The sequence below is a fragment of the Phyllostomus hastatus genome, unplaced genomic scaffold, assembly GCF_019186645.2.
Source record: "Phyllostomus hastatus isolate PE091 unplaced genomic scaffold, TTU_PhHast_1.1 phas_scaffold_501, whole genome shotgun sequence".
Taxonomy (NCBI): Eukaryota; Metazoa; Chordata; class Mammalia; order Chiroptera; family Phyllostomidae; genus Phyllostomus; species Phyllostomus hastatus.
In genome coordinates, this window is record NW_025334033.1 from 8,995,328 (window position 1) to 9,006,684 (window position 11,357).

The window sequence follows — 11,357 nt, forward strand, 5'->3', positions numbered from 1 at the left end:
TTAAAAAAAAATTAGAGCAGATGTAAAATATAGTCTAAAAAATACAAAAGATCAATGAAACCAAGAGCTGGTTCTTTGAAAAGCTAAACGAGATTGACAAACCTTTAACTACACTCCTCAAGAGAAAAAGAGAGAGGACCCAAATAAATAAAATCAGAAAATGAAAGAGAAGTAATAAATGACACCTAAGAAATACAAAGGATTGTAAGAAATTATTACAAATATATGGACAATCTGGATGAAATGTATAAATTTCTTAGAAACGCAAAATCTTCCAAAACCGAATCAGAGAATCTGAATAGACAGATTACGACAATTTAAAGCAGTAATCAAAAAACTCCCAATAACAAAAGTTCTGAACTGGATGGCTTCATAGGTAAATTTCATCAAACATTCAAAGAACTAACATCTATCCATCTGAAACTATTCCAAAAAAAATCAAGAGGAGGGAAAACACCAAAGTTTATTTTATAAGGCCAGCATTATCCTAACTCTAAAACCAGATAAAAACACTGCAAAGAAAGAAAATTATCAGTCAATATCCCTGATGAACATAGATGCTGAAATCCTCAACAAAATATTACCAAACCAGATCCAGCAATACATTAAAAAGATCATACAACATGATCAAGTGGGATTTATTCCAGTGATGCAGGGCTGGTACAATAGCTGCAAACCAATAATCATGATACACCACATAAACAAAATGAAGGGGAAAACCCACAAAATCACATAAATAGATGTAGAAAAAGCATTTGACAAAATTCATCACGTATTTATGATAAAAACTCTTAGCAAAGTGGGAATATCGGGAACATACCTCAATGCAATAAAGGCCATGTATGACAAACCCATAGCCAACATCATACTCAATGGGCAAGAACTACAAGCGTTTCCCTTAAGGCTGGGAACAAGGCATGGATGTCCGCTTTCACCTCTTATTCAACATAGAATAAGAAGTCCCAGCCACAGCAGCCAGATAAAAAGAGGAAATAAAAGGCATCCAAATTGGAAAAAAAGAAGTAAAACTGTCATTATTTGCAAATATCATGATACTGTACATAAAGAACCCTAAAGATTCCACCAAAACACTACTAGAACTGATAAATGAATTCAGTAAATTAACAAGATATAAAATATCCAGAAATCAATTGCATTTTTATATACCAATAATGAACTATCAGAAAGGGAAACTAAGAATACAATCCTATTTATAATTGCATCAAAAGTAAATAAAATACCATATTTTGGGGACTATAAGACATATCCTGCAAATTTGGGAGGAATGGGGGTGTGTCTTATAGTCCGAATGTAGCTTACCTAGCTCGCTGTGTGTGTGGGGGGGTGGCCTATGTTATTTATGTTATTAAATATTTTACCACATTTTTTGCTTCAAAAATTGTTTTCCTATTTTCCTCCTCTAAAACCTAGGTGCATCTTATGGTCTGGTGTGTCTTATCAGTCCGAAAAATTCAGTACCTAGGAATAAATTTAACCAAGGATGTAAAACACCTGTACTCAGAAAATTATAAGACACTGAAGAAAAAAACTGAAGAACATAAAAAGAAGTGGAAGCACATACCATGGTCATGCACAGGAAAAATTATCATCATTAAAATGTCCATACTATCCAAAGCAATGTATAGATTCAATGCAATTCCTATCAAGATCCCAATGGTGTATTTCATAGAACTAGAACAAACATTCCAAAAATTTACATGGAACTACCAAAGACTCAGAAGAGCCACAGCATTCTTGAGAAAGAAGAACAAAATTGAAGGAATCATGCTACCTGATATCAAACTACACTACAAGGCCACAGTAACCAAAACAACATGGTACAGGCATGAAAACAGACACAGAGGTCAATGGAACAGACTAGATAACACAGAAATAAACCTATGCCTTTATAGTCAAACAATACAGTATTGGACAAAGGAAGCAAGAACATACAATGAAGTAAAGATAGTCTATTCGATAGTGTTGGGAAAATTAGACAGATATGTGCAAAAAAATGAAGCTAGACACCTTCTTACACCATACAGAAGAATAAACTCAAAATAGATAAAAGACTTAAATGTTAGACTGAAAATCATAAAAATCCTAGATAGAAAAAAATCTAGGCAGTAAAATCTTGCACATTTCTTGTAGCAATATTTTTCTAATATATCTCTTAGCGCAAGGGAAATAAAATAAAAAATAAACAAATGGTACTATATTAAACTAAAGTTTTTGCACAACAAAGGAAACCATCAACAAAATGAAAAAAAAAATCACTGACTGGGAGAACTTATTCGCCAATAATACATCTGATAAGGGATTAATATCCAAAAATATAAAGAACTCATATAACTCAACACTAAAATAAAATCCAATTAAAAAGTCAGCAGAGGACCCAATTAGACATTTCTCCAGAGAAGACCTACAGATGGCCAATAGACATATGAAAAAATGATCAACCTTTAATTGCATCAACAAATGCAATTAAAAAAGCACAATGACAGCCCTGGCCAGTGTGGCTCAGGTGGTTGGAGCCTTATCCTGTGACCAAAAGGTTGTGGTTAGATCCCTAGTCAGGGCACATGCCTAGGTCGTGGCTGGATCTCCAGTCCTGGTATGGGCTGGGGGCGAATGGGAGGCAACCAAATCAACAATTCTCTTTCATATCGATGTTCCTCTCTCCCTTCCTCTCTCTCTAAAAGCAATTTAAAAAATGTCCTCAGGTGAGGATAAACAAAGAAAAGAAAACCATGATGAGATATCACCACACAACAGTCAGAATGGCTATCATCAATAAATCAACAAACAAGTACTGGTGAGAATGTGGAGAAAGGGGAACTCTCCTGCACTGTTGGAGGGAATGTAGGAATGCAGATTGGTGCAGCCACTGTGGAAAGCAGTATGACGTTACCTGCCCTTCCTTTGCTCCAGGGACATCTTATTTATTTTTTTTAAGATTTTATTTATTCATTTTTAGAGCGAAGGGAAGAGAAGGAGAGAAATATCAATGTGCGGTTGTCTCTCCCGCGCCCCCCGCCGCTCCAATGGGGACCTGGCCAGCAACCCAGGCATATGCCCTGACTGGGAATCGAACTGGCGACCCTTTGGTTTGCAGCCTAGGCTCAATCCACTGAGCTACACCAGCCAGGGCAATAACAAAAATATTAATTACAGCTTGACCAGTGTCCCACTCCCTGGCACCTTTATCAACAACTTCCTGTGGAACTTCAGGCCATCTGCCTTACCCTCCTGGTCCTCCTTCCTTTGGCCCACTAGCAAATGTAGAGGACCACACCTGAGCATCTGTTACTTGAAAAGAGTCAATGGGGAGGGGTGGAAAAGAAATTAGAGATGGCAGAGCCACAAGTGTCAACGTCAAGGAGGAGGTGAAAAGGAGTGGAGGGGCCTTGAGACCTAGGCTCCAAGAGGAGTTAAATCAGCTTTCAGAAGAGACTTAAATATCTACAGTCAAGACAAACGGAATTAGAGGCGAACTAACCCTGCGCAGGCCCAGGGAGGAGACTAGGGTTCCCTCTTCGGCTCACCCTGCCGCCTCTGCTAGACAAGGGCCAGAGGGACAGCAGAGTACCCCGCACGAGGAGCCTCCCTTCTATGATCCCCTCTTGCTCGTGAGGCTCCCAGAGCACCCTCGAATGGTCTAGTAGCCCACCTTCTGAAGCCGTCAAGCCTCCCCTCGCTACCGGCCCAGGGCCCGGTCGAACCTAGAAAGTGGGTGCCAGCTGCGGGTTAGATGCCAAGACAGGGAGGGCTGCCAGACCTCTCGAGACTGGCTCTCCTCGCCACTGGCTCTCCTCGCCACCGTTCTCACCTCCTTGTCCGCTGCCTTCTCCTCAATACCTAGCAACGCGTACAAGTCCATCTGTAAGAGCTCCTTGGTCACCGCCATGGTTCCAACCCTGACTGGACTCGTACTACAACTCCCAAGTCTAGGCGTGCGCGAGGACTGTCGGCGCTGCTCAGGCTGAATGACGCTTAGCCTCCTGGGAAATGTGTTCCGGGTCGAGCTTGACTGCCTCTGAGGGAAGCGGGCCACAGTGAATGAACTACGACTCCCAGCAGTCCCCGGCTCCCGCCGCTGTCGCTCTCCGATCAGGGTAGGGGGGTCGCAAGTCCTTTGCGGGAGACCGTAGCTGGACGGTGCGAGTGGGCGGGGGGGGGGGGGAAGGGGCGGAGCTGAGTGAAGGTCCAAGGGGCCCTGAACCTTGCAGGTGTGGTCGCAGCTCTGCTGATCCAAGCCGCGCCACGCCGGGAAACCAGGATGGAGAGTAGGTGCTACGGCTGCGCTGTCAAGTTCACCTTTTTCAAGAAGGAGGCAAGTCATCTCTCCCCGTGCGCTGGAGGGCCAGGGAGGACGCAGAGTGGAGGGAAAAACACGGGACTTGAAGCCCGTAGATTGGTTTTACTGCCCCTTTCCAGCACTATGGTTTTGATTAAGTCACTGAGCCTTAGTTTTCATTTCTGTAAAATGGGACTAACGCTCCCTCGCTTGCGGGGCTGGTGTTGTGGGTCCAATGAAGTGCTGGAGGTGAAAGTTCTCTATAAACTGTAAAGCACGCTCCTGTCGTTTTTGGAAAGCTAGACTTTTTTGTGTGCCAAGTGTAGGCACCAGCTGTTTCGTCTCTTCAGCCCTGCTTCTCCGCAGCCCTGTGATAACACTCTCTACAACCCCAAGCCCCGTTACTCTCTCCGCGCTGGAATCTTCATCATCACTAAACCTGCCTTTCCCAGGCTCCTTGAGTTAGATTACCGGCCTTTTTCCTGCCCGCAGGGCACCATAGCAAAATCTCTGTGTTCAGCACAGACCATCCAGGTTTCCCTGGTAAACTGCAGGCTTCCTCTGCTTCAGCTGTGACCAAGAGATAGGAACTAAATAGGATGAATAAAGAGCACGTTAGGAGGCTGATAGTACTTAGAAACCTAGATTTGGAAATCAGGGTGGCCAGCATTCAAATTTGAGCTCTGTTGTCTTTTTATTAGTGATATTGATTTTAGAGATAGAAGGAAAGGAGGAGAGAGAGAATCCGTCTCATTCACAGGGTGACCTGTGTTTGGGCGAGTAATGTAACCTCTCTGACCCCACCTAAAATAGGGCATCAGGATCATATAAAATAGTGTATAGAAATTGTGAGAATTAAATCAGCTGATGAATGTTAAGTAGTAAGCTTAGTGCCTGACACACAGTAAGTGCTTAATAAATGGAGGCTATTATTATCATTCCATCCTGAGGCAGGCTTCCCTCCAGGTCTGCTAGAACAGAGGAGGCATGAGCTCTGCATTCTCTCTGATTCTCCTTTGTTAAAGAGTCAGTGAGCAGGGAGGGGGCTTTGCCTATTTGTCTTCTACATTCCAGTGTCAGGGAATTGAAGACAGAGTAGAAAGAAAGCATGGAGATTTTGCGTGAAGCTTGACTTGATTTGAATGAAAGACTGGAGACTGAGGAATCACTTTACTCTCCACCCTCGTGTCTCCCCAGGCCTCAGGGGCCCCACTCTTCATCCTCTTCTAGCAGCTGGTCACAACTTTAGTGTGTTCTGTGTGTGTGTGCTCAGAGAGACCTAGGGAAGAGCCTGCAAGGGCAGCTGAGAGGTGGATAACGCTGCTTTGTGTTTCTTACAGAATGGCTGTAAGAACTGTGGCCGGGCCTACTGTTCTGGCTGCCTTAGCTTCAGTGCAGTGGTGCCCCGGGCTGGGAACAGCCAACAGAAAGTCTGCAAACAATGCCATGAGGTCCTAGCCAGGTGAGGAGCCAACTTGGTGAGGATTCAGCCAGGTATGGCAGCTGGCAGCTGGCCAGGCCTTGCAGCCTGTGCTCTGTGGTCAGAAGTCAGCCCAGGGAGTGTTTGAGGTCGGTGGCAATGACTGGCAGATGGCAGGACTTCTGAAACCAGATTTCTTTCCTACAGAGGATCTTCTCCTGCCAATGCCTCCAAGTGGTCACCACCTCAGAACTATAAGAAGTAAGTGGTGAAGGGACAGAGACAAATGTGGATGGGGAAAAGACAAAGGAGCCCCAGGGCAGTGCTCTCTTCCCATTCTCTAGATCAGATGAACACGGGGTCAGGAGAATATCCACCTCCCAGGCTCCTGCCTGACTTCTTGAGATCAGAAAGCAGTTCATTAGCCCTCTCCCCAGAGAAAGTTCTTGATAGACATTGCCCTGTCACTTGGACCCTCCATCTGGGCAGCTAGGTTGAGTTGCAGGACAGTGTGCTGAGGGCCACAGAAGATTGTTCATCAAAGGCCTCTCTAGGTGCCTAGAATGATTTGAATAGGAAAAAGTGAGTGGGTTCCTTCACCCCTCCTTTCTGCCTTCTCCAAGAGCATTTATCCCATGTCCTGCCAGGCGCGTGGCAGCCTTGGAAGCCAAGCAGAAGCCCGACGCTCCCCAGAGGCAGGGACTGACCAAGCAAGACCAACTCATCGCTGAGCGCCTAGCACGGCTCCGCCAGGAAAAGAAACCCAGTGAGTACAGGCAGGCAGCATGGCCTAAAGGCTCCGGGTACTGGGATTTCTCTGGATCTTACATGGTTCCCCATGCCACTTGCAGAGTCAGTGCCCTCACAGGCAGAGATAGAAGCCAGGCTGGCTGCGCTCAGAGATGAACCCCAGGGTTCCATCCCTTCCACCCGGGAGATGGAGGCACGGCTTGCTGCACTGCAAGGCAGAGTTCCACCTTCTCGGACCTCCCAGCCGGTAAGTGCTATGGCTTGAGAGGGAAGGGGGTCCTAGTACTTATATGCCTAAGTACTCTGTAGGAGTTGGCACGCTTCTGACCCCCAACTCCAGATTCTAAGGTCTGCTGCCAGGCCAAGGAACTAGAAACAGGCAGGTTTGGATGGGGCAGGAAAGAGTGGCCCCTCAGCCCTATTGGGCAATGTCAGACCTATTCGATTTTGTGGGCCCTGGATTAATCCCCCTTTCTCTGAGCTTTGGGAACTCCAGCATTGACCTCTGACATAGACTGCTCCAGACCTTAAGGTATGGCTTCCCCACATCCTAATCCCCACTGAGGCTCTCCCCTCTGAGCAGGTGCATCAAACACCAGATACCAGGACCCAGGCCCAGCAAGCACAGGATCTGCTGACACGGCTGACCGCAGAGGTGGCTATTGATGAGAGCTGGGAGCGAGGAGGCCAAGGTAACTTCTCCACCTGGGCCCCCAGGGACCGGCCCTCTCTCCCCAGGTGGGGGGGTCAGCTACCCACCCTTTGGGAGGTGAACAGAAATCAGAGAACAATCAACACTATAAGAGATACCATTTATTGAGTGTTTACTTCATTGGGAGCCAATATAAGCCTCGTGGGTGAGTGTGTGGGCTTTAGAATCAGTCAGGGATTCTCTGTCCTACGGCTTACTAGTTGTGTGACCCTGGGAAAGTGTCACTTTCCTCATCTGTAAAATGGAGGTGCATGTGGTAAAACCAGCCTCATGGGGAAGTTGTGTGGAGTAAATGAAATAATCCAATAAGCTCTTAGGACCCTGCCTGGCTCACAATAAGTGCTCAGCGAATGTTCTTTGAATGATGATGCTAAGGAGGAGGAAGAGGCTATTTAAATTTCACTAAAATTCAGCCCTGGTGTGGCTCAGTAGATTGAGCATTGGCCTGCAAACCAGAGGGTCACTGGTTCCATTCCCAGTCAGAGCACGTGCCTGGGTTGTGGGCCAGGTCCCTGGTGGGGGGGTGCACAAAGAGGCAACCACACACTGATGTTCCTCTCTTCCTCCCTTCCCCTCTCTAATAATGGATAAATAAAATCTTTAAAAATAAATAATTTAATTAAAATTTGGTCCCCTTAGCGGTACTGGCCATATTTCAAGTGCTGGCTACCATCTTGGACAGCACAAATGTAACCATGATATGGAATATTTCCATCATCATAAAAAATCCTGTTGGACTGTGCTCTTCAAAGGCTTCAGAACAGTGGTTTTCAGCCCCTGTCAGGGTCCATTTGACAATGTCTAGAGACCCTTTGATTATCACAACTCAGAAAGTATAGCTGGCATCTGGTGAGCAGAAGCTAGGGGTGCTGCTAAAACGTCACACAGTGCACAGGAGAGCTCCACAGCAAAGACTTATCCTGCCCAGAATGTCAACAGAACCGACATTGAGAAACCCTGCCTTAGTGACACAGTCTCATCAAACATCCTCAGCAATCCCATGAGGTACATGCTGTTATTACCCGCACTGTATAAGTGAGGAAACTGAGACCTGGTAAGCTTAAGGACTTGATCAAGGTCACAGCTATTAAGTAACAAAGCTAGGACTTGAACCCAAAGCTGTCTGCTTTCAAAACTCTTGCCCTAAGACTGAGCTGAAGAGAACATGTCAAAGCCATACCCACTCTCGCAAAATTCTTCTAAACTAGCAATACACAAGACCTCAGATTCTGTCATGTCTGCTCTGTGCTGCTCCCTGGAAATGACAGTTCCAGCCTGTAGGGCAGGGGCGCCAGCTGAACCTTGGCCTCCCCGTGTCCTGATCCCTTTCCTAAGGACAGCCTGTTAAAATATCAGGTGGGTGGGGACGAATGTGGTTGAAAAAACATCTAAGATCACCAGTTTTTTACATTGGGAGAAAAATGGAGGAAATACTCACTTGTAGCATAAACCACAGGAGCTAGTGCTGAACAAAAAGCTGACGATATGTGGGTTTTTATTAAAAAGTTGAGAAATGGGCTTAGTGGCTCCTGATGAGAGATCTTGGAATGTCTCTGCCTCTCTGACTGCACTGCTCCTTCCAGGTACATCCATCCAGAATGACCTCAACCAGGGCGGACCAGGGGGCCAGAGCACTGATTCCAAGGGGCAGGCCACCTGCTCCCTGGATGGGGAGAAGAGCAGGCTGCTGGCAGAAGCAGCAGCCAAGCTGCAGGAGGAGAACTCGAGGCAGGAGCAGATTCTGGCCCTTGCCAAACGCCTGGCTGTGCTGCAAGGACAGGACCCTGACAGAGGTAGAGACTGGGGAGCAGCCCCTGACCTCCACCCCCAAGCCAAGCTCTGCAGAATGGCTGCCAGGCTCAGTGAGGTGCTGGGGGTCCCTGTGCCCAGGGGTCTGTGGAGCTCTGCCCAGAGCCCGGAGGACAACTGGAACAAGGCAGTGGTGGAGGAATAAGTGGCAGCCATCAGTGGGCAGGGGACCCTTAGTCCTGTCAGGCGCAGAGCCTTTTGTTCCCGCCCCCAGCCCCGCAGGGTGGAGCAGGGAGGGGCAGAGTCTGGTCAGTTTGGCTGCAGAGACTGCTCAGCTCTGGAACAAGTGCCCTGGAAACCGAACCAGGTCCTGGTGGCAAGAGAACAGCCACTCAGGCAAACTCTCAACCTCACTCCTCCTCCCTTGCTCTTACCTCTGTCCCTCTTCAAGTGACCCTCCAAGACTATCATCTCCCAGACAGTGATGACAGTGAGGATGAGGAGAAAACTATCCAGAGAGTCCTGCAACAGGTGAGCCTGCCCCACCCACCCGACCACCTCTGCCCTGTCCCTGCCTCATTGCCCCACCACCCACCTGGCCCTGTTCAACCTGCCTCCACTCTGGGACTGAATGGCCAGTCACTCCACAGCTGCTGTTCTAGCTGGGGCCACCCTGTCCCTGTGACCCAGACTTGTACCCTGGCCCCTTGAGATGGGGTGTCAGCAGCCACAAGCACCAGATAAAGGAAGACGGGTTGAGAAGCTAAGGCCACAGACCCTTCGGGGGTGTGGGGGCAGACCTGGGCCACGAGTGAGGAGCTGTACCTCTTTGCCCTGTCCACAGCTCACTGAAGAAGCTGCCCTGGACGAGGCAAGCGGCTTTAACATCCCTGCAGAGCCAGTTCTCCAAGCCCAGGCCAAGGCCTGCAGGGCAGAGCCTGAGGTGAGAAAAGCCCCAGACAAACCCCTGGGTGGTTTCCACATGCTCCCTCTTGACTGGCCAACTGCCCCGGGAGCCGCCCTCCCACCCATACCCCATCAGGTACCTTCCCCCATTCCCCTCTGCTCCCCAAAGGCACAGGCCACGGCCCCCAGGCCTGCAGCTGAGGAAGAAGAGCTCCCCTGGTGCTGCATCTGCAATGAAGACGCCACCCTGCGCTGCGCTGGCTGCGATGGAGACCTCTACTGTGTCCGCTGCTTCCGGTGGGTGCAGGTGGAATGTTCTGCGGGACTTTTAGTGCTCAAGGCCTACCTGTGATCTCTGATCTGCATCTCCTTGTTCCACAGGGAAGGCCATGATGCCTTTGAACTTAAAGAGCACCAGACATCTGCTTACCGCCCCCCACATGCAGGCCAAGTGCACTGAGGAAACCCTGGTCCTCCAGGAAAGGCAGTCACACAGGCTGTGACAGCCACTTCTGGGCCCAGCCTCAGGGTGTCTGCTGGGAGAGCATGTCGGGCTAGGCTGCTCAGGGGTACACCCTGTCCTGAGGCTCGGTGTCCCTGGAAAGAGGAAAGACTTTCCATCAGAGATGCTGAATGGAGGAGCCAGAGGGAGGCAGACGGCCGGAGCCCTCTACCAGCAGAGCTCGGACTGGAAAGACCAAACTGAATCTGAGGATGAGCCTTGAAACCTGCTCAAGTGCCCTAGCACTTAGTGTATCAAATAAAGTGTGTTCGCTCCTTGGACTCAGCATCTTTTATCTCTAGAATCCTGTGGACCCTGAGTCTGGGCCCTTAGGGGGTAAAGGCAGAGTAGGCTCTAAGTCCAGTCCTGTGGAGAGACGGAAAGGACTCTGCCCTCAAGTAAGATTCTCCAGCCTGGAACAGTAACCCCCTCTCGGAGGCCTCGTGGGCAGTAGGTGTGAATATTCGTTCATCTGAGCTGAACTGTGCATCCTGCTCTGGGCAGCCCAGCTTGGCCCTTAGTCGCCCCCACATTGGGCTGTCGGCCTCTAGCACGCAGACCCCGCAGACCCCAGACGCACAAACAATGGATACAGACCCTGCTTTCTGCCCTCCTCCCGAAGGGCACTGCCTCCCAGGGCTCCTGTCCCAGCCTGCCGCTGTGCTGACTCAGTGTCTGTTTCCAGCAACTCCTTCCTGACCTGACCCCTGACCTCTTACCCTGTACCCCTTCACAGCCCTCTGCTTAGCCCTTTCTTTTTCTCTTCCTCTGGCTGGAGCCAGCTCCAGGAAGAGTCCTCAACCTCAGGCCTCCTGCCTGCATCATTTAGGGGGTAGGAGGGTTTAGGCTTCCCCGATGCCCCAGATCCAAGTTTTTTCCCATTACCTCTCTGAGATTCAACACTAGTCTTTGCCACTTGGGCTCTTCTCGTTGATGCCAGGATGCTTTGTGTCTTAGCCTCTGGGCCTTGGTGGATTGTGGTCTCCCTGAAGTAGAATTGTGACCTTCATCTTTAAATTCT

General features: G+C 48.7%; 2 protein-coding genes across 3 annotated transcripts in view; one reads left to right on the forward strand and one right to left on the reverse strand.

Annotated features, from left to right (window-relative positions):
• DNAJC17 (DnaJ heat shock protein family (Hsp40) member C17) overlaps positions 1 to 3,967 on the reverse strand; it is a 29,169-nt gene extending 25,202 nt beyond the window's left edge. The window contains exon 1 of the mRNA XM_045822305.1: positions 3,830 to 3,967. Coding sequence (XP_045678261.1) covers positions 3,830 to 3,907 — 78 coding nt within the window. The 5' untranslated portion in view covers positions 3,908 to 3,967. The remainder of the gene's footprint in view (positions 1 to 3,829) is intronic.
• Positions 3,968 to 4,183: 216 nt separating this feature from the next.
• On the forward strand, positions 4,184 to 11,036 carry ZFYVE19 (zinc finger FYVE-type containing 19). Of its 2 annotated transcripts, none has more exons than XM_045822303.1 (11): positions 4,184 to 4,333; positions 5,638 to 5,759; positions 5,925 to 5,978; positions 6,365 to 6,483; positions 6,569 to 6,714; positions 7,051 to 7,159; positions 8,763 to 8,972; positions 9,380 to 9,459; positions 9,773 to 9,871; positions 9,971 to 10,131; positions 10,216 to 11,036. In XM_045822303.1, the coding sequence occupies exons 1-11, from the start codon at positions 4,280 to 4,282 to the stop codon at positions 10,292 to 10,294; spliced, it is 1,233 nt and encodes a 410-aa protein (XP_045678259.1). In that variant the 5' UTR covers positions 4,184 to 4,279; the 3' UTR covers positions 10,295 to 11,036. The 2 variants fall into 2 exon arrangements, with proteins under 2 accessions (XP_045678259.1, XP_045678260.1); XM_045822304.1 differs by having other exon boundaries at positions 10,004 to 10,131; positions 10,216 to 11,032.
• Positions 11,037 to 11,357: the final 321 nt, after the last annotated feature.

Excerpts from the sequence above, each read along its gene's own strand:
- ZFYVE19 (XM_045822303.1), top strand. The coding sequence starts at position 4,280 with ATGGAGAGTAGGTGCTACGGCTGCGCTGTCAAGTTCACCTTTTTCAAG. Across the intron at positions 4,334-5,637 it reads TCACCTTTTTCAAGAAGGAG|AATGGCTGTAAGAACTGTGG; the intron begins GCAAGTCATCTC and ends TGTTTCTTACAG. Across the intron at positions 5,760-5,924 it reads TGCCATGAGGTCCTAGCCAG|AGGATCTTCTCCTGCCAATG; the intron begins GTGAGGAGCCAA and ends TCTTTCCTACAG.